A 22844-nucleotide genomic window follows, 5' to 3' on the forward strand; every position below is an offset into this window, starting at 1 on the left:
ATGTATTAATTTGTAAGATCATTCCAGTAAGAATTTAGGCACATCTGTTGATGTGCCTCTGTTGACCTGGTTTTGACTGTCTGCGTAAGACAAATGACGCACAGAGTAAGGAAAATGATTGAAAAGACTTTCCTGTGTAGTTAACATGAACTCACTTTTGTAAGCAGTTCTAGAGAAATTAAATGGGCAGAAGGCAGAACATGCAAGATACCACAGGAGTTGATAGCTAGCAGTCACAAGGGAAATATTGGCAGGGATGAAAGGCCACCAAACAGATTGCAGAGCTCCCAAAGGGAGAGGTGGGAGAAAGAAAATTAAAAGCAGTATATTCTAAGTGGTTAGAAAAATGGATGTCAAAGAGGATTTCTTTACAGAGCGATGAATTTATGGAGGAATCTGCAGATTTTTGGAGAAGGAGAAAGATTTATTTGGAGAATAACAAGACATAGGATAAGAGGCAAGAGATTAGGAAATGGGAGAATGGGTGTAATCGGGATAAGATAGTTCGGGGTTTGCAGGTGAAAGTAAAGAAGATTTAATAGGACTGGAAGGAAAAGCCTGAATGAGTGGCATAGAAGTGCTCTCACAAGGATAAATCAGTTTTTCCTTAAGTTGAAATCATACAAGGAAAGACACGACTGAATTTGGGAAGGGAAATGGAGAAAGGCTAGAAATAAATGTGTGGTTGCTAACTTATTTCAAAGATCAACAGAAAATCCAATGATCAGATGAGTCCAATGCACCTGAGTTCAAAATTAGTTTTAAAGGGACACAGCAAAATGAATAAGATCTTATATGCTCCCTATTTAGCCGGAGCACAAGCAATAACCAGATATGCACAGAGCTGTACCCTGTTCTGCTTTTTGCAGGTCAGAAGTCCAGCAGCTGTTCCATCCCACACTGCTGGGACAACTCAAGCTTCAGATGAAAGCTCTTTGCTTTACTACTCCATGGCTAGTCCACAGCAGCTCTTGCATGCCAACACAATTTATGACAACGATGTTCCTCACTGGAATGCTAAGAGGACAGCACCTAGTGCACCTAATGATCCTTCCATCCCAGCTTCACCTGAAAGCCCAGATGTCCTCATATATGCTACACTAAATCATTCTGCTTCAGCAGAAAAATGCCAGAGAAGGGAACTGTCTGTAGAAAATGAATTTACAGAATATGCCTCCATTAATGTAAATAAATAAATATGACAAGGACTTCTCCAGACTACCATTTTGCATGCTGTCTCAGATCTAGCTTCCCTCCGGGATGCCGTTCCTTTATCTCCCAGGAAAACTTCCTTTTTGTTTAGAAGAACCTGTGGATGCTCCCCGCTACATACCGGAATTAAAAATACAGTCCATATCGTGTGAATGGGTGGGTATTTCCACTGTGTATTTGTCTCTTAAAGGGGGGAATAAAAAGAAACAGCCAGCTTTCTTATTCTTCCTTTGTTCAGGACTCTAATTCTAGTTTGACTTTGAATATAGACAAAGGAGAAGAGAAGGAGAGGTTTTTCCTAGGATATAAACATGTAAAATGAATCCATGAGGAAGACAATACTGAGACAGATTAATTCCTCCCAAGTAAACGCTAAGAATGTGTGTGGGGCATTTTTTTTTCTGAGTTTCTAAGATAACCCTTCCAAGGATTCTGTTTTTCATTCCAGTTTGTCTCCTTGAAAAATTCTCTGAACACCATGAATGTCTAATCCTCATATTAACCAAGATCTTGTTAACAATCATTTGTTTGTTTCTCGTGGGGAACAGGAGGAGGAAAAGGTTGTTTTCCTTTTACAAAGAAGTCACACGATGTGTGACAAAATGTCAAAATACAGTGTTCTCTTTTTTGCTATTGGTGCGATGATTGGTTAGTTAAGTTGATGCATATTGCTTTTGTCCATGATGAATCAATGGAAATAAATGATGAGCAGCGACCGACCACAATCAAAATCAAAAACTTTTGTTCACTAGTAGCTGTGTGGAACTGTGTCACGCTAAGCTTGCCTCCCAACACTGGCAGAAGAATATCATTATATTTCATGCTCAGGTTCGTGGGAAAGAAGATAAAAAGGATATAAAGACCAAAGCACCATTCGAAGTTTGAGAAGAATGCTCACACCCTTCTTTTGCAGCACTGTGCAGCTAGAGCTTGGATACCACAAATCTGTTCCTGCAAAATAATGCTCTGAAAAATTACTCTTAGCAACGTTTGCACCAAGAGGTTTACGGAAGCAAATGGGCAGTCTTCAAACTGGTTAAAAATTCAGACCGCAGTTGAAAAGGAAGGATATACCAGTCCTCAGGGTGCACATAACACACCAGATGATTTGTGCTCAACTTAGCGGAAGAAAGTCAGGCTCCTCTGTCTTCATATTTTACCTTGGTACAGTTCCAGCTAACACCAAAGCTGTTATCAGATACACATTAACCCTGGTATATGGATAATTTAGATGGTTTATTATGCTTATGGCGCACTTGTACTCCACCCTTCTCCATCTCCTTCAAACCCAGTCATGGTATCAGTGTGGAGAAAAATCTATGGATTTCTGCACTGGTAATTAGTTCAGGCCATGAGGTACGTTGACTTTTTTTTTTTTTTTAAATATATAATTTATCAATCCAATAAATCACGGATAATCCTCATTTGAAAAAAGAAAAAAAGTGGAAAATTATCTCATAGAAAAATTCATTTTGCTATGTTTGTTTTAGTGGGCCAGTCCTAATATGGCTAGAGACTAATTATTTGAAGTGAGTGACTGGGAAACTTGAAGCAGGTTAGGTATGAAATAGACAATTAATTGCATCTATTGCTCAGCTGATAGAGGTAAAAATATTTTTATAGATTTCAGAATACAAAGAAACTGTTTCTCTGAAAGAGCTTCTACCTCAGTGGTCTTAAACTGGAAAACAAGGACAGCCATTCAGTGAAGAGAAAGCCTCAGCAAAAGGCATCAAACTTCTCTAATTTCTTTCTGTGACCTGGACGCTGGCCTTGCAGACAGAAGGGGAAAAGGCCATCCTTCCAGAAACAAGTACAAGTGAAACCATATGTTTCTCACGGATGTTCTGCAATATAAGTACTCTGCCCATACCACAGTACATAGACAGAAGAGTCCAAAGTCCCTCTGAGAGGTGAGGGGGTGCTGGGTTACAGGCAGGTTATCTGTGTGACTTCCCAGCCAGCTCTGAGGTGCATTCATCTGGGCACACACAGCTTTCCCTCTGTCACCCCAGCCAGCCGAAAGCATCAGCAGCTCTGCTCAGAGCAGCCCCAGGATGACGCCCTGTTGACCAAGAGCTACAATGAGACTGAGCACATGCATGAGAATTACTGCACAACCCCCAGCTGCAATGCTAGTGAGATCTGAATCTGACACATTTTGCCCTTAGAGCAAGGCTTGGCTTAAGAAGAGGTCCCCAGAGAGCCAGGTTTGATTTGGGAGATGAGATTTTTGTAGATAAACAGGAAGCACCTTACCACCTTACCATCAAATGTGCTAGCATAGAAAAGCAAAGCACAGGAGTCTGTGGTAGGTTCTTTTTTTTTTTTTTTTTTTTTTTTAAGCAAATACATCGAGAGTCTGTCTTTTGATGGAGGGAAGCAAAGGTGCTGATTTAAACCATCTACCATTTAAGGTGCAAATAATTCATTCAGGTCAAATACAGAATCATTCAGTTTTCAGTCTTTCAAACGAAATTTAAAAATTGTTATTTCCACCCATGCAATTAAACTGGCCAGTAGACAGAAGGACTGTGTACCATTTCAGTCAAGAATTTTCATGTTCATCTTAATCACCTAGTGCACTTCTCAGTAACACAATGGTTACATTTGAGACATCACACCTAGTATCAGTTGTGTTAAGGCTCAGTGGATGGCCTTCAAATTTTCCGGAGTAGCATCCTACTGAAGGGGCAGGACACCAGTGGAAGTGGTGCAGTCTCACAACTTGTTGCATGTGCTCGGTGTGTGACTGAAAGGAGCCAATACCAGTGTTAAATCATCCACATGATCACCATAACCCATTGAAGAAAGCAAACAGGAATGGGATACATTCTGTGGGGGATGTACAGCACCTGTGCAGCCTCCCTAAGATGTAGTCCAAGGGCCTCCAGCCTATACTACATAATTTTCTACTTCTTGACTTCCCTTTTCTATTTTTGCACCAAATACATGGTGCAGGTATAGTCACACAGGAAGCCCAAAGAACACAAAGCTGTGCTGCTCTGTTACACCCACACATAGGCATGGAAGGAAGATAGCGATGTCTGTGGAGCTGAAGGACTGTAAGTGCATGTTAGTGCTCTTCATCATGATCCAGTGACCTTTTCCTGCAGGGGAGGAACATGCAGCTGCACTGCCTGGTTACTCCCTCCCGAGCAAGGCCACACAGCACGTAAGTCTCTTACAAGCTTAGATGGAACAAATGGGTTCTTAGACCATAAAACACACCAACCCTTCTAGTTTCACTTTCTCCAGTTATTCCCTCAAAGAATCTTGCTTCTAAGAAAAAAAAATATATATATATATAAAACAGTGTGAAGTTTATTCATTTGCCTACTCCTGGGCTCCAAAGATCTATGAGATGGGACTGCTTCTGGCAAACAACAAGCTTTGCCATTCTGCTAGATCAAGCGACAGCTTGCCAAGCCTTGCTTCTCCAATTACCTGTTTTGCAATATTTCTCCCCCACACCTCCACAATATTCTGCCCCCCATTTTGTATAATAAGGTGCACAATCAGTGAGGAGTGTGCAGAAGGAAGTGCTACAGCTAAAACTACTTGAAAAATGAAGTTTGCATCTCTGTGTAAAAGGCATAATCTTGCATCTGGGATCTTCCCAAAATCCACCTCTACATTCCCTAGGTCTCCCTGTAAACCATATCTTCAGGGGAAACAGGGCACACAAGCGCAGGGCTGAGTCCTGGCACCAGGCCACACCACCAGGCTGGGTGCACAAGCAGGCTGAGGGGAGAGGCAAGCATCCATTTCCCCATCCTGTGGCCTCCACAGATCTGTTTCCCTACCCTGTTTCAGATCAACAAACACCAGCCCAGGCAAATGGGAACCACAGACAGTGGCCAGGGATGAGAGACAGGAGCAGATCTCAGGGGAAAACAGAGCAGGAAAAGCGTATCTGAAGGGGTGCGCAGAAAAGGATCGCTAAGGAGGACCACCAGCACCTAGCAGACAGTAGAGTTTTCTGCAGAGCTTGAGATGTAAGAAACTGCACGTCCCTCAGTACAGGCAAGGATTTGTGAGGTGAAGAACCCTCATTTTTGAGTGAGTTTTAAGTGGTGACCAGTATTTAAAAAAAAAAAAAAAACACACAAAACAACAACAACAAACTACACCAGAGGCAGGCCTGCTCATGTGCAGTTCCTGCTCACCTAACGAAAAGGAAATGCCTAGGAACCAAGTAAGCCCAGAGGCTGGATGGTTTCCATCCACACAGGCCAGTGGTATGTCATCCGTGTGAATCAACTGCACTCATACCCTTTCAGTTTCACACAAGTGATCTTACTATGTCCTTTACACTCCTAACCACTGTAGTTTACTACCTAGCCTGAACCCCAGTTTCAAAGTCATATTCCGCTTTCTCCCTTCCCAATGTACACACACATCTCCAGGGATCCACAAATAGAATACTGCTGCCATAGTTACTGTAACACAGATAAAGAAATGGAAAATCAATATTGGAAACATCATTAAGAGACTGACCTTTTAACTATTATGAATCTTGGCCCTGTGAGACAGAAGACTTCATGTTATAACGAACTTGTATAGTTACACATGTTTTGTGTCATTGATTTTAGTCTTTGTGTTGAGAGACGACTTGCTTGGTCAACTGAACTTTGGAGTATAGAATATGCTTGGCATGAGATGTCAGCCAGCTGAGAACCTGAGAGTAATCATTTTGCATCAACTCAAGAGTAACACTTTGCTGCCTTAAGCTAGAGCTTGGCAGCTAGGTTTTCATGCAAGTGGCCTTTATTCACAGGTAAACAAACTCTCTTTTAAGATGAGATTTTCTAGATGAGCTAGTTCATATGCATTATTTACTACATGTCTCTGCGTGCAGTGTTTCTGGGACTCCACTCAACAGGAGTGCTGTGCCATTTGCTGCAGCTCAGCCACCACAACCGCTGAGACAAAAACCTTCCCTCTGATAGTGAATCACGTGCTCAGCTTTCACTCTGCACCTTTGGAAGGGGGAAGAGTAGTCAGAGGCAGGCACATTCAACAAATACATTACAAAAAGGAACTTTATGATACCGTGGTTAGAAACTGACAGTAACTAAGAAATAAACTCTCCCATATATCCCAGCAAGAAATTGTGGTTGAGTGCACTGACACCCAACACTTCCTAAAAATCAAGCTGCCTTGCCTAATAAAGCCCTCTTAAACAGCCATCTATGTCTTTCCATCTGAAATTGTGGATGATATTTTCTGTAGACTATTACCACCCCCCACCCCCCACCACCACCACTGGGGCAGTATCGGTAGGAAGACACACCTACTGCGTACATAGCATTTCTACACATAGCCAGATGCACCAACGTGTATCTGGTGACTGAGACCTGCAACCGTGACCACATTTCATCAGGTCTCAGCACTGTTCACTTTCTGTTCACAAAGAACCAGATCTCTACCTAACACAAAGGGACTCAGCATGACCAGAAGCTATGGAGCTACTTCACCTGGCACTAGATGGTGAGTAGATGTATAAGTTTTACAGACAACTATTCTTCAAACAGGGCCCAAGATAATTCATAAAGTCACTACTCAGATTTCTGGGTGCAGTCTCAGAGGTTTAATCTATTACGTCTGCTTTTTCTCAAGTAACCTATTCTAAAACAATTTCTACCTCGGTAGGAGAGATGTGTTTGTTGACTTTGTGTGTACTGAGAAATTCACCTACTTTCTACTGTTTCTGGATTATGGTAAGGATAGTGAAGCAGAGGTGGCTTCTGCTATTTTTTTCCCCTTTTTCAAGCTGTTAATACTCAGAAATATAGTACCTAAAGTTCATGTTAGGGATTTAGTCTCATTTTGCTGTATTTTCACAAATTCTGCAGAGAGACCCAGAATCTTTTGGAAATGTCGTCTCATTTAGATTTAATAAAATAAAAATAAAAATAAAAAATAAATAACTACTCCTTTTGTCCATGCCCTAGGCATTGACAGCTGTGGTTTTCTGGAAGCAGCAACTTCAGTAGACCCCTATTTTCTCAAGAAATTTGCATTTAAAAGCTAACTACAGCGGCAGCCTCTGACAGGGTAGGAGAGTAAGACGCAAAAGCTAACCTTACGTAATTTGTGGTTACAGTATCACTATCAGCTCCCCAGCCGGGGACCTCACAGTTGCACACAGTGGTTGGTTATCTCGCTCAGGGGCTGAAAAACCCAGTGATCTACCGGCTTCTTCTTCTCTGCCTGTTTGGCAACAGACTTTAAGTGGTCTCACATGTAAGCACGCGATGGGAAGCAACATGTGCTTTGATTTTAGACACCTACTTTCCTCGATGAAACAAAGGTTGAGTAGAAACAGCTTTCAGTGCCCACGCAAGGTTCTCATCTTCCAGGGTAGTGTATCTTCTTTCTTGGAGGGGCTTCAGAGCTCTAAGCCTATGAAGGAGAAACAAAAGACAAGACAAAGACAAGACAAAACTGTGAAAGTACTCTGGCTGATCTCAAATTAAGGGAGAGGGTGCCAACAAGCAAACTCAGAATAGAAGCGAACAAAAGCAGAGCAAAAACTCACCCCTGAAATCCTGAGGACATCACATTTCCTTGCAAAAATCTCCCAGTGGTGCAGCGCTTGCTGAAGTGCAGATTTCCACTGAGCTGTACAAGCGGATAAACTCACAGGGAAAGATTTTAACCATTTCAGGTGGCTTCATTTTTTCCTCTTCTGAAGAGTTTTGCAGCATTGGTCTGTTGGCAAGAGGACACCTGGTATCAGAATTAGCACTGCAGCATCTTTCACTGGCAGAGAAGGCCCTGGGAACTTTTTTCCTAGTAAGAAAGAGAAGAAACATAGGTCAACCCTGAAGTAGCCTTTAGAACACATTTCTCAACATGCTGTACAAAAATGCACCCATTTCTTATAAAGAAAATGTGTTAACTGCTTGGAAATCAAACAATTTCTGGCTCAGTTCCAATAATGAAACAGAACTGCCTTCCTGAGAGCCATATGCTCCCATGTTTGGCTCTAACACTAAATATGGTGCATGGACTCTTGACAAAGCCACGCAGAGCTATACTTAAGATCACAGATCTCACTTGGATAGGGCCCTCTGGCCACGCTATGGGTCCAGCCTGCACTTCATCTGGAGTGAACTTTACAAGTACACGCTGGGTGCTTTTCAGCCCTCTGCCTTTCCTGTCTATAAAATTAAAGAAATGACTTTTGCAGAGTAAAAGCGAAGAGAAAGATGGCTGGGAAGGACAACATGACCCGAGACAAGATCACAATACTGAAAGCTGTTCTAAGCCGTTATCTGTGAGAAGAGGCTGACCCCCAGCTCCCCACACCTTCCTTTCAGGTAGCTGTAGAGAGCAATGAGGTCTCCCCTGAGCCTCCTCTTCTCCAGACTACACAACCCCAGTTCCCTCAGCTGCTCCTCACAGGACTTGTGTGACAGGCCCTTCACCAGCTTCATAGCCCTTCTCTGGAAGGGCCTTGATCTCCAGCGCCTCGATGTCTATTCCAGCATTTTATAATGACTACAAATAGAAGCTTTTCCTATCATTTAGCCTAAATATCCTTCCATGAACATAGAACCATTACTTTCTATTCTATTTCGAGTGGAAATGGAGAACATTTTCTCCTATCCTCTTTACAGGTGTGCATTTGTGTATTTGAAGACATCACGCCTCATACTAGACTGAATGACCTCAGATCTTTCAACAGACCCACCAACAGTCTTGCTTTCGTTCTCTCTACTCTCTCGAATTGGTTGACATCTTTCTTGAGGCACAATGCCTGAAAAAGCAGAGTCACTACCTTGTAAGATCCTATTTTTTTCTGAATCAGCAACACAGTTCTCAAGTTATTCCTTATTTGAGAAAATAATAATAACAACAACAATAATAATAACAACAACAATAAAGTTGTGCCCTGTGCTAAATAAAAGATTGTGAATTCATTGATTTGGAAACAGCATTCTTGCTCCAGAAAACAGGCGGGTTAGCAAGCTTTGACCATAGCATTATAAAATCAGTTATAAGGTCATAATATTAAGGGAAGTATGGGCTCTTTGCACATATAAAAATTAATTTTCAAATTATACACATTGATTTTGGCAGGAGTTGTGACAATCCTGAGCCTTGACACACCTGCTAATACCTACTGCAGAGACTGGAAAAAGGAGCCAGCACCATACCTTCTTCCTTCCCCTGAAGAGGTGACATAATAACTTTTTACCTTGGAAATCAGATAAACACATACTGATAAGGCCAAATATTTAACTGAGCTCTTTCAGTGGTGAGTCTGCGTGCAAATATAGTAGTGATAGGAAAACAAGTAACAGTTTTAAACTAAAAAGGGGTAGATTTAGATTAGACATTCGGAAGAAATTCTTTACTCCGAGTGTGGTGAGGCACTGGAACAGGTTGTGTAATCCACATCCTCTCCACCTCCCTGGAGGGTGCACTAACCACCTCTGGCTTGAACACCTAGGTGCTGACCTCACTCAGGGGCTGACACCCTGTCCCCAGGAAGGCACCTGATGCCTGGGGCAGCCAGGACCTGCCCTACCACCCAGGGAGCCCCCCGCCCACTGCCCCTGAGGCAGGCAGGGGAAATCACCTGCCTTTCCACACCTCTGCTGCTAGGCATGTAGTGATTTTCCTGGGGTAGAGGGCAGGTGGAAGAGGATATAAATAATAAAGACACATCAATCTCCTGTTTTTACTTTATCTCATTACCACAAAGGGTAAGGTGGAAAGTCCCAGACTTTTAAAACACACTATTGTCTTTCATTTTCTATATGGATGGAAATTTTGGATGAATGAGTCAAAGCACTCTACTTCCTCTAGGAACTGTTCTTACAGTGCAGTACTAAAAATCCTGATAATCTGGCAAGGCTTGCAATCTCCCCTGAAGACTGGAGCTGGTCAGGATCGCTTTCTGTATATAAAGTATCTGGTGAGTAGGCAGCACTCAGTGGCATAGTGCCACTGCCTGGGTAAAGTTCCCCATCCTAACCTAATAGTTATTTCCAAACAGTTAAGTGAAGGTAAAGACTCACCAAATAAATAAATAAATAAAAATAAAAAATTGGAAGCTTAGTTGTTTATCAAGTGCCAAAGGTGAGATGTTGAAGTACTTTCCAGTCTAGATGAGGCTGGAACCAGCAAGAAAAACCTGTGCTACCCGGCCATGTTCTGGAAAAGAGAGGTCAGACCCGAGGATGCAGGTTGTGTCCACTTGGCTACGAGAGGGCAGAGTGCTTGTCGTGCCTCGCTTGTCTTTCCCCCAGAGCATGCCGCATCCTGCCTCTCTTCTGATCTTTTTATTTATTTATTTATTTTTTAATGTTAGCTGTTGGGCAGAAGACAAGTTTTGCTAACCACTAGATGGCAGAAAGCAGCAGGGATTGAGCACGGGCACAGCTGTGTCCAGCAGGACCCCCAGCTACCCCAGGCCACTGTGCCCCCGCTGCCAGCCAAAGCTGCACAGCAGTTCTCCTCTGTGCTCCTAAATTCAACAGGTGCTGCGCTACGCCCAGCAAACCTCAAGAGAGGAAATAATATTTTTTTTTTGGGGGGGTGGGGTGGGGTGGGGAGGGGAGAGAGATATTTTGGGGGTTCTTTGATTTTGCTTTGTATTCTCACAGTGCTCAAAGATGTGCCACCTATTTTGAGATGGCACTGAAGTGTGGCATGGTGGCTGTGTGTGAGCAGTCTGATCTTTTTAGAGGAGAGGAGGTGCTTTTCTGCGGTTCTTTGGAAGACAGGACAGTGTGCCACCAGACAAAAGTGGCTTTCATTGACTAAGAACAAGACAAAACTTATGTTCCTTAAATTATATCCTCAATTGCTCATGCTTTTGTGCCTCATTCTCCTAAAATGCTATATGTCCAAAGAGAAAATCCCACAAAAATGTTAAAATTTCAGAGTTAGGCACGTTTACTCCACACAATTTTTAATAGTATTTGAATTTTGGCTGAGGAGAACACTAATTTTCTCAACCAAAGAACAACTGCAGTGAGTGATGACAAATCCGTTTTACAATATGGATTCACTTTCAAGTCTTTTCTCAAAGTCTATGCTTTTTAAATACCCTGGTGTTAGTGAAAGACCTTGACATCTAAAAATTTATATATTCCAAACAGAAAAAGAGCAAGACTCTTCTTATCAATACCCCCACCATCTCCTACCTCTCTTGACCCAGAGGAGCCCCCTGCAAAGATGAAAGTTGTCCTATCTCTGCCCTGAGCCCTGCCTGCGCCTGGCTACATGAAGCCAAGGCAAGGAGTTGCACATCTTTCATTTTGGTGACTCTCTGAATGCCAGAGCTCCCAGTCCCTACCCTGTTAATAGGCTGCCTTAACTGCAGGGCTTGCTTCTACTTGGCTGTCCCAAATTAACTGCTAAAATAATGGACTTTCTGTGGATTTTCTTACAAGAATATATCAAGAATACTGACTACACTTCTGTCCAGGGCATTCTCTGCTCCCTTCTAGCTTCATATCTGACAAATACAAGGTTTCAAAACATGTTCATTTTTCCTCCCTTTCTTTTTCCTTAAGAAAGTAACTAACTAAAACAAAATAAAATCTTATCTGCCACACAGGACATAATCAAACAACCCCAAACAGACCTTGTCATCTTCCCACTGGACCCAGACTCTGTGTGTGATTCACCCCACCTGTTGCAGACACCTTAAGTAGAAAATTGCATCTGTGTTAACTATCAACAGGCCCCCTTAAGACTCATGGAAGGAAAATGAATCATATAACAATTCATGCATGTTACCGTTAGGTGGGCACTGAATCATACCATAAAAAGTCTGATTCACCCCCCAGCTGTGAAGAAAGCCTTCTCACCCACAGTGGGACCCAGCGACTTGGCTATGAGCTTCATCAAGGAGAACACAACCTCCTTCATCCTGCTGTTCTATGCTTATTTTCCATCACCCACAAGCCTCCTTTTCAACTGTAGTGAAGTGCTCCACCTGGATAAACTCAGGCAGGTTTAGGAAGGATATCTGCTCACCTGATCTATATGTTGGGTCTGAGTTCGATGCATTGAGTCTAGATCCAGAACTGAAGATCCTCAATTAACGTTAATTTGTGGACATCCTGTTACAACAATAGATAAAAAACTGAGCAGGAAGCAAAGGTACCATGAGCTGCTGCATAAAGTACTTGTCTCAGCCTGTCAGAAACAAAGGAGTGAAAGAAACCGCTCTATAGCATTGTTCCAAAGAGTTCAGAGGCAGCAGTGAGTGTGACAGACAACACGAGGAAGGTGCCAATGTGAGAGCTGGAGCACATCCCTCGGTAACGTAGAACAGTCACCTTCTTCACCCTGAACATGAAGGTGGCAGCAAAGAGAAGTCAAAGATTTGTATGACACAAAAGCTTCAGTCCAGCCCTTAGGCTTCTGTTTCTCTAATCCTTGTAGCATCTAGATCACAGGCTTTTAGGTAAACAGGGAAAAGTAGGATGTGTCTGACATAATAGTTTTCATACCAAGTAATAACGACTACAAAGGGTAGTGGTGGTGAGAGACTGGATCCCAGCTTTCTGTCACACAGAAAAATAGTTTGATTACAGCTGTTCCCCAGGATATTCTGGGATAAACTTCTATGAGTTTTTCTCAGGAATTGAAGAATTCATGAAGATGAATAGGAAGGAAGAAAATTAATCATAAAAGAAAATAATAATTTTTAAAAAAAATAGTTTAAAAAAAATATAGTTTTGTTTTAGCTTAAACACAGAACAATCCAGGGTAGGCAGAGCTAGCGGAGCAGACATACCATATTAGCTGTTACAAACGCAGTTAACCCCTTCCCATCAGAGAAAAGGACAATTCCTATATAATATGTGGAGGCAGGGAAAATTCCCTGGCATGATTTACTGCTAGAGCAGCTCTGTTAAAATCACTGAAAGATAACCATTAAAAACACACTGCAAGTATCAATGTAGAGAGTAAAAGAAAGCCATGGACTAAATCCTGACCTATGACTTCTCCCCATCTTCCTTACCCATACACAGAGCTCCTGGAAAAGCCATCAGAGCGATGTCCATGAAGTCGGGGGATCAGTAGGCCAGTCACTTAACCCTCTTTTACAAATTACAGAAGCGGAGGTGAAAGATGCAAAAAAGGAGGCAAAAAGTAAAAGATTTACTCAAGGTCCACCAAGTAGATCAGCACGAGCACATGTAAGAGGAGCAGAGCCTATGGTTTGTAGTGGGCCCTTGGGATTAGCAGGAGGACTGCAAAGTGAGAGGTGCCTCCCTGCAATTACTAGTCTGATCCTGTAAAATGCCTTACCCAAAGGACTGTCCCAGCAAGGCATGCAAAGTACATCTTTCTATAATCAGAAAACTCACTTATTGCATTTAACTATCACTTATCTCCCAAAGAATAGAAAAATAAACATACCCTATGAAAGGGCCCCAGCCAACTGTAATTTGCCCGTATACAAAGGACTAAGATTATAAATTTAAGCCTGAAAATTTTAATATGATGTCTAAAATTAATCTCCCTAGCATTCTCATAGTTCTTTTTCCATAAATAAACATCCTTTAGATAGCTGGCTATTCTTCCAGAATGAGAGCTGTATTACCAGCTTATATATCTTTTATTAATAGTTGCACAGGATTAGATTATCTTTAAATTTGTGATCTATCTTTCTCTGTTTTGTCATTCTGAAATGCTAGACATACTCTCTAGCAGGTTAGTCTGTAACTTCAATGCAGTCAAACTCTGTTGAAAAATTGTATGTTATGGCAGGCAATGTTTTGACAAAGCTCCTATTTTTGACGTAGGACACAAATTCCTACTGGTAATCCCACCACTACTTGCACACTGCTACTACAACAACACTCCCATTACAGGAACCATTGATGCCTTAGAGCAAACTGCACATGCAGAGAGGACACCGTGCCCCTTAACCATTTTTCTTTCCTACAGAGCTTCAGCCACTGGTGAGGGCAACCGAGACGTCTGCATTCCCGAAGGAAAATGACTGTGGCCAGTGAGAAAACTTCATTTAGAGGCAAGTTTTGCAATGAGCCATGATAAGCATACTCAGCCCCCATCTACCCATACAAGATGAGGACTCCAGAGGCTGAGGCCGGCTGCCCACCAGGCCAAGGCAGCAGGTCTCTGTGTGGCCTCCCCCAGCCAATGCGGCCAACAGTGGGCAGGACTCACAGGAAGACTCAAGACCTCTCATTAGGTTATCTGATCCAGCACACACCTCTGGTGCAACTTTAGATTTCCTCCAGGCTTACTCAGGAGCCACAAAACCTATGGCAACAGCTACAGCTGCCTAAATTAACAACGTAGAGTGGGCAGGGAGTCAGACCCATATCATGGGTCATAGGAGCACTACACTCTCTGTAGGTCTTCCAAGACAAACAGATCTGAATAATGAAGTCCTGGTTTTCCTTCTAGGAGTGGTCACTGCACTGTGGCCCTTCTCAGAGAGGAAAAGTTAGGATAAGGAGAAATAAACATCATTATTTTTTTTTCTGGGACTGTCCAGAACTCGTAAAGGTCTTTGGGATAACAAGCAGACACTATGCAGACATTCAGGTTCAAAAATAGAGGCTTTAATGTACCTCCTCTCAAAACCAAAATATTTTTCTCTTGTCAGCCCATCTTTGTTTTCCTTAAATTTGCCACAGATGTGTATTTACTCCCATGTGGCTGATAAAGAGCTATATTCAGGGCATCGCGCACACAGAGCAATGCCCTACAATTCTTACAGACGCAACGTGTCACCTCAGAGTAATTGCTTTACTACTTTGAAATGACAGGCTTGGACTCTGTCAACAGCCATAGGCAGAGGAGAGGGGTGCAGAAGGGCAGCTGGCACTGTCACCTGCATGGGACAACTCCTGAGTGCCACCGATATCTCCACGGCTGGGCCACAGCGAGGTGTCACCCCGTGCCTGTGACTGAATGCCGGGGCTCGGTCTGATAACAGTCTGACAAAGCCAACCCAGCCTCTCGGGGCGGGGGAAGAGTTTGGAAAACCTCTAGGAGTATGAAAACTGCAGTTTTGTCTAAACAAACACAAAAAGCACCACAGCATCGTCCCAAAGGCTGTGTGCTCTGCAGCAGCCCAGAGGAGGGAGGATGCTCAGGAGCAGCAGCAGGGGATAGGAAGACACAGGCCTTTGAAGCACTCAAAGCATTGAAGATCACTGAAAATGACATCTCAAACAACCAAAAAGTATGAGTGATATCTATTTTTGTCACTGAACGAGGGAGAGTCCCATGGGTTAAAATGTAGACTAAGACTGCTCTCTCACACACCCAAGGAGGCCAGAGACGGATGATGCGGTACCGTCTGGTTCTAACATTTCTTAACTTCCATTCACATAATTGCATAACGCTGTTTTTCCTATTATTCATCCTGTTATCTGGCCAGCCTCCTTCGTTTGGGATCTCCTTTCCGCTTTTTAATTTCAAGGGCAAATAGTGCTTTCACTGGCGATCTCTCAGCTCTTTCCTTCCTCCATGCAATTATCTTCAAACCCTCAGTGCGCAGTGGGAATTCGCACACCCTTTTCCTATGCACTGCTCACTGCCCTTCCACCAGGGTGGTCCTTAGTGCCCATTCCTGTTAGTTTCCAAGGAGGTAACCACAGTTCTCTCTAATCTGTTCAGGAGAGACACCGTCTTCACAGGACAAACACCCTCTGTCATGCTGCCCACTGAGAAAAACTTCCCATCAGCACTCTGAGGGCAGCGCGCCTTCCCTTCAGCTCCCCAAAATGTATTTTCAGTCTCACTCAGTATTTTGTAGTGCCACCAGACAAATTCTGGTCTAAGCAAATCCCAGGAAACTCAACAAATAGCAGCCAAATGCAAATGCAGTTACTCGGTACCCAACACCTGGGTTTGGACTTTTTGAGCACACCTTTCAGGAAGTCCCCCTTCCATTTAATATGTCAAAGTAAATCGAAACGAGCAGTTTTTCCTGGACTAACAATTCATCAAAGAAAAGTTCATAGAGGCTTGCAGGACAGTTCAGAAAATGCTCATGCGTTGGTTTAATTTGGCTTTAATGAAGCTTTTCTATCTCAATGAGGAGAATTGCAGCTCAGTTCTCACACACAGTTGGTCATTGTTACCACGGACGTGACCTCTATGGGACAGATTGCCTCTTATCCTGTCAACATGGTGTTCTGTGCAGGGCAGCCCAAGTATGCATTCCCTTCCCAAAAAAAGGCATTCTTTGTGGTCCTTGAAGGCCGAGCATATTAACAGTTTTATCTGAGCATACCGTGAATAGTATTTTAACACCATAATACTTTAACACCAAGTATTTTTGCATAACTAAAAACTGAAGACATAACCAAGAATTGACACTCATCCTGTTTGAGCTTCCTACATTTGAACTTCAGCCTCTGGATGGAAGACTTTCTACTACAGTGTTTGCTGCAAGCAGATCCAGGATGTTTATTATCTATGTGTTCCTCCAAGGGGTTATAGCAAAAGTCATCCATTTATCTCAGACAAATTCAAGAATCCAGTCTCATAGGACCAGTTCAGTACCTCTGAAGCCCAGCCTAAAACATACTGCACACTTATTCAGCAATACTACAATATAATATCAATCAATGCCTGCCACCCCTCTTTGTATGAGCTGAACAACAGAACCAGGTAACTGAAGATCACAACATGGAAAATATGTGACTGTTTTATGCCAGCAATTTACTGTGTGCTTTACAGAGAAAAATTTTAATCTTGCCTCACCTTAAAAAAAAAAGAAAAAAAAAACAAAACTAAAGCAACAGAAATCTCATTGAAATGAAAGAAAAAAAATCAGTTTAATACCTTACAACCACAAGCTCTACGCAATATGAACCATCAGAAAGGCTAAAGAATGAATCCTCACATCCTCACTGCAGGCTTTTATCCCCTCAACTAAGATGATGTGTGTGATGTACATGTTGTCACTTGTACAGGAGCTAGAGATGCCTCTGCAGCTTGGATTACAGAGTAAGACAGCATCTTTCAGCAAGAGAAGAAACAGTCTGTGCTTCTTTCTCTGTGTTGTGGCTGATTAGAAAGGGAATATAGCAAATATGGAGCTAAACGGAGGACCCTGGAACTCTCTTCCCAGGCCAAAGATACTGGGGTTTTCTTTGCCACAGGTAGATCTCCCTCCAACAAATATTCTGCTTTACCTGCTCTCAGGCAGACCCTATGGAGGGTACCAGGTACTCCAAACATGGGCCAGTCCCACTGTTCAGTGGTCTCTACTCCTGGAAGCTGCTGGTTTGCCAGCTCAGTAAAAAGAAGTAAGGCTACTTCTTGTCTAAATAAATATCTGATGACAAGGCACAGTAACAGTAAAAGAGCTACCACCTATAGCTACTGGGTTGTACCTGTCTCTAACTTTGGCAAAAGACTAGGAGATGACAGATACATGAATCCTTAGGATCTAGTTAAATGCAGGCTCTCTCTGGGGTTTCCTGTAATCCATCCGTTTGACAGACTTTCCTGGAATATCAGTTTGATAGGCTGTTATTTTTACTGGAGGAGAACTGAATGCCACTGCCCAAATTAGATGCTGAGCTCCTTTGAGAATATGGATGTTGAATAACTTCCTGGACAAAATAATAATAATTATTTTAAAATGTGGTTTGGTTCGTAGGAGCATAAAACCCGGGAACTATTTCATCAACTATTATGAAATAAGGACTTCCTACAGACTGGCAAGGAAGGACTTGAAGCTCGCAATGTGACCTTGAAGAAGCCAGTAATAGTGTTTCATTTAAATAGTTAATAACACCCCATATTAGTTTTATGTTAACAGTTAATATTATTGTCAATTTTACTATTATTAACTACTATTTTTACCCCATATTCTATACCAACATGTAAAGAAGAACAGCATGCTTCGTTCCATGCTAGCTCTCATCAAAAACATGCCAGGATGGCATCCACTGAGGTGGATGACCACCTAGCCTCCTTTGCCAGCAGAAGGTTGCCACCACGTACCCAACCCTCCCTTTTTCATCTCTCTCCCTCCTCGTGGGCCGTAATGATGTCAAAAGACTTCTGGAAAGTCTAGTATATCAGCCTGCCTCTGTGCAGGAGCTTTGTGTGAGGACAGGTAAATGGAGTAATGATCATCAGGGCTCCCCAGCAACCCAGGGTGCATTTACAGTGGCAGAAGTTGCAGTGCACGCACTGCATCCCCGCTGCTCCAGGGCTTTGGCATAGCTGCACTTATGCAATCAAAATAAGAACGTCACACTATACTTGATCTCTGAAATCATTTCAGTCTTTCCAATAATCATTTGTTTTTCTATAATTACTTATTTTCCGGAATTAACCTCAGTGAGTACTGGCACAAAACGTTTCCTTATCTTCACAGCCTTTGAGTTACGCTCAGTTCAAAAATAAAATAACAGAACATACATGTATATCAGACACACAGAAAAACACTGGAAAAAATAACATGGAAAGTTACAGCTTATCAAATTAATCATAGCTTCTCAGATCTGAAGGTGGAATACTTTAAGATATTGACAGTGGAAAGAATAAATGGTGGCATGTTTTTTTTCTGTCATGGGAGTGAGTCACTCAGATAAAACTCGCCTGTGAAATATCAGGATGTACAGACTGCAGTAGTTTCCTTTATAATTATCTTTTCATCAAGTTTACAGTAGTAGGTTCTAGAAAAATGGGACTCTCAGACTTTTGAACCTTTTAATTGTAAAACTATTTTTGACCCAATCCCCTGCCCTCCCTCTCCCCTGCCTCCCTCCCAGTCCTCATCTGGGTCAGCTGATAACTTAACAAAATTGATGACGTTTATTGGACTAATCCCACACCCTCACAGCGTTTGTCCATTTACGAAAACAGACAGCGTGAGGCCTTCCTCTGACCCACATCTCTACACCTTTCAAAGCACTTCAAAACATACCTTTCCATTCACAATCACAGCTGTATGAAATCTGCCCATAAAGATCCCTGAGCCTCCCAGCAGTACTGGCAAAATACTGCCAAAATGCATTTCACTGGGAGCCAGAAAGTGCTGGTGTTTCAACTGCACTATGTCTAATCTTTGAGCATGGCAGGGTACAGGGGCGATGGCAAGTTCACAGCCAAAAGGGCAAACAAAATATGAGATGGAAAAGAAAAAGACACACATACAAAATTAAAAGAATTAGCCTGTGGGTAGTGAGAAAAGTTATGACACAAGAACAGAGGAGGTACAAGATATGCAGGGGAAGACAGAGAAAACCTTTGACAATCTTTGAACCTGCACCATTAAAGTTACTACGTATTCCCAACAGCTGTGGCTCTCCTTCCTCTTCTTTCCTAACTTTTTCTTGTGAGCTAAAACTCACAGCTGCACATTTTGTTCTTCCATGGCAATTTTCAGACCCTCAGGCAGTGAAGGTTACAATATTAAAAAAACAATTCAGTGACCAACTTGCCCCCACATATACCACCTCTCACCCTCCCTTCCGCAATGCCCTGCTTGTAAGAATTAAGTGGTAGCCACCAGAACCACTTAGGGAAAACAACGGATGGGAGTCAACCAGACAGTTTAGAAACAGTTTTGGTACAAGAATAAAACAGCTCATCCCTAATCCTTCCTTTCTAAGCCTGGTCATTATATCAACAGCGTTGCTCACAGGGAGCAAGGCAAACTGTGGTCTGATGGGTCTCACCTCTTCCTGCTTGGGAAGGAAAAAAGACATGCTGTGAAGAAAGTAATCTGAACTTTCTCAGGATGTGGAGCTAAAAGCTCAAAGGTTGCTGGCAGCTTGCTGTCTGGATATTATGGAACATAAAGAAAACACGTACTCAAAATTAGGAGTCAGTGAGAAGTTTGAATTCCTACTCCCATAGGACAAACCAGATTTTTTTTTCCAGTTAGGGCCGGAAGACATAATTCTTAGTGCTTTTTCCCTTCTGCACTACACTTCTTCAGTCATATATAACACAAGATAAAAAAGAAGAGACAGCTCTCCACACTAACACCTAAAGATTTTTCCCAACCTAAACCCACCACGTTTACACACCTGGGTCATGCCACCTCCTGTTCCTTTATAGGGAGACTAACAGTACTTTTGGTATTACATCTTTTACATTCAAATCCTCTCCTACCAGGGGAATCAGAGGACTGAGGATTTCCCTAGTGGTGGTGGGGAAAAATGAAAATCCCTGGTAATTAGAAAAATCACATGTTCCTCCCAGAAGACAAGGTAGCCTGGACAATCTGGACATGCTGCACACAGACCTGCTGTACAGCACAGCAGTAGTTGCATCCCAGTAGCTGCTTATTGGGGGTCCTTTAATATGGTCCCTTGCTAGATAGACGTCTTCCACTAGGTGTAAATATTTGGCTTCTTAGAGGAGAAGTGAAATTTCTCCTGATGTGACTTTTGGTGGTTTGGGTTTTCCATTTTTACAGTTTGAGCAGCCTGTGTCTTTAGAAAGGGGGTGGTTGGTTCAAGTTAGCAGTTGGGAAAGAGGAGAGAAATATTCTTTTTCTTGAAAGTAACTAAATCTGTTCTAGAAATGAAAGCTCCAGCCTGGAAGCTATTATGCAGAAAGAGTCCCAGCCAAGAGCTGAGACCTGCTACCCCAGAAGAAAGCACCAAGAGGAACTGAGAGCAGACGAGGAGCAAAAGGACAAACTCTCATGTGCTAGAGGGTACTGTGCCATCTTTGCTGAAATGCAGAAAAACACCAAGTTGTCTGAAATCAATCCTGGAAGCAACGACCTACCTAAAAGGACTCTGCAAGGTGGCAGCAGATAACTCTGTCCTGTCATGTCAGTTTTCTCTGAAAGTCTATCAACAAAACATCAGCATTAAGAAGAATCAGAATCAGAATCAGTAGAATTAAATCATTTAGGTTGGAAAACACCTTCAAGATCACCAAGTCCAACTATCAGCCTGATCTACTGAGTCCCATCACTAAACCATATCCCTTGCCACATCCACACGTCTCTTAAACACCTCCAGGGATGGGGACTCCACTGCTTCCCTGGGCAGCCTGTTCCAGTCCTTCACAAACCCCTCCATGAAGAAATTCCCCCTAATGTCCAATCTAGAGCCACCCCTGGCACAACTTGAGACTGTTTCAGCTCTCCTGCAAATAGGTGAGTTCATACAAGCAACAAAATCTGAAGAGGCCCTGTGCCTCCGCGGAGAAAGGCTCTCCTACAGCACCTGGAAGCACAGCAGGCCTCAGACCTGCACTCTCCTCAAATCCCCTCAAATCACACAAAGAAGCAGCCCTGTAGGCTTCTCTTCACAAAGCTAAACTCTTCCCCGTAATCCTCATAAATCCCGTAATCATGCCTGCTACTCCCCGTGGTTTCTCTTTGCCCAGTGCTTTCAGCACCCCAGTCATGCAAGTCAGGCTCAATACCTCTTCTCTGCCTGAGGCGACTGGCTCCACCATTGCCTGTCTCTCAGCGCCTTGAAGAGGTTCTCAGCTCGTCCTTTGAGACCGTACAACTTCCTATAAACAAAGACAAACTGTGGCAACTCCATTTCCACATAGTTACAGGTCCGGAAATGCCACTGAAAAGGAAGATTCATTAAAAAAATCCACCCCCTACCTGAAGTCTCAGCACAGTTTATTTGGTTTGTTGTATGTCCTAATCACTGTCATCATTTACCTCCAGCCAGAGCAGCAAATTAGAACCTGCAGATGGAGAATTTTACATTATTTAGTGTTGTTTGCAAGCTGTCTATTCCTTAACATGAAACATTTTCATAATAATTTATGTAAGTGGAATAAAACATTACGGAACACCTACCAAACCTTGAAATACCTCCCACAAAATACTCATTAATATCACTGGAGGCTCCCTCCATCATTTCAGTGGGAAAGTGTAAATATAAACAATAGTCTTTTTTCCTATTTTTGGAAGCAAACTTTTGGCAGCAAAGATGGTGAAACACTATTTTTTTTTGACTTATTATTTATACTATGACAAGATGAATATAAATTCTTTGTTTTGAAAATAAATACTTCAATACATACCATATATGTGCATGCCAGCAGGCCAAAATGATTTGTAACCATCTAAATCATACATCAACTTTAGACAGACAGACAAAGATAGAGCTGTGTTTTGGGACACGGCTGTATCAACAAACCCACTTCTCCTGAAGGCCTGTTTGGGGACATTTCCTCCGTGGGAAACAACCCCACACTAAATGTTTTCTCAGAAGGGCATAAATTCAGCTAAATCCTAAATACAGCCCAAAACTCTCTCCCAAAGGTTTCACCGGGAATGACTAACAACTGCATATTGGTACCACCAGGAGCACATATGAATAATAACTACACGAAAGCTGTATCTGCCAAAATCCATTCTGTACTGGAGTAGATTTTACATACCATTAAAACAGCCTCACCATACATAATACAAACAAATGAAGCAAGGGCATTAAACTAAGCCTACTTTCACTGTCCCAAGAGTGGTGTAAATCCATTCAGCAGAGGATTTATAGTTTGTTGAATAATTTTTCATAACATCCGCATAATACAAGTTAGGACAATAGCAAATAATTTCATGCTTACTGTTTACCACTTACCTTAAAAAAAAAAAAAAAAGAGAGACAAAAGAAAAAAATTTTTTAAAAATGGTGCACTTTCTAGGAATATCTCCTTTC

General features: G+C 42.4%; 2 protein-coding genes across 22 annotated transcripts in view; one reads left to right on the forward strand and one right to left on the reverse strand.

Moving 5' to 3' along the window:
* The window catches only part of BTLA (B and T lymphocyte associated), a 33394-nt gene extending 16424 nt beyond the window's left edge, over positions 1 to 16970 (forward strand). For 2 of the 9 annotated variants that reach the window (XM_083837729.1, XM_083837737.1), the window contains 3 exons: positions 870 to 6705; positions 9304 to 9401; positions 14143 to 16970. In XM_083837729.1, the coding sequence (XP_083693855.1) occupies positions 870 to 1196 (327 nt within the window). In that variant the 3' untranslated portion in view covers positions 1197 to 6705; positions 9304 to 9401; positions 14143 to 16970. Of the gene's footprint in view, positions 1 to 869; positions 6706 to 8840; positions 10145 to 14142 lie in introns of all 9 variants that reach the window. The other 7 variants (XM_083837735.1, XM_083837732.1, XM_083837734.1 and 4 more) reach the window with 7 other exon arrangements.
* LOC310900205 (OX-2 membrane glycoprotein-like) overlaps positions 1 to 22844 on the reverse strand; it is a 50477-nt gene that overhangs the window by 4645 nt on the left and 22988 nt on the right. For 7 of the 13 annotated variants that reach the window (XM_083837811.1, XM_083837800.1, XM_083837812.1 and 4 more), the window contains exons 6-7: positions 7757 to 8010; positions 7510 to 7620 (exon numbers count right to left, since the gene is read on the reverse strand). In XM_083837811.1, coding sequence (XP_083693937.1) covers positions 7892 to 8010 — 119 coding nt within the window. In that variant the 3' untranslated portion in view covers positions 7510 to 7620; positions 7757 to 7891. Of the gene's footprint in view, positions 1 to 3528; positions 7621 to 7756; positions 8011 to 12215; positions 12303 to 22844 lie in introns of those variants that run through there. The other 6 variants (XM_083837805.1, XM_083837803.1, XM_083837801.1 and 3 more) reach the window with 4 other exon arrangements.

Source organism: Anser anser (assembly GCF_964211835.1).
Source record: "Anser anser genome assembly, chromosome: 1".
NCBI lineage: Eukaryota > Metazoa > Chordata > Aves > Anseriformes > Anatidae > Anser > Anser anser.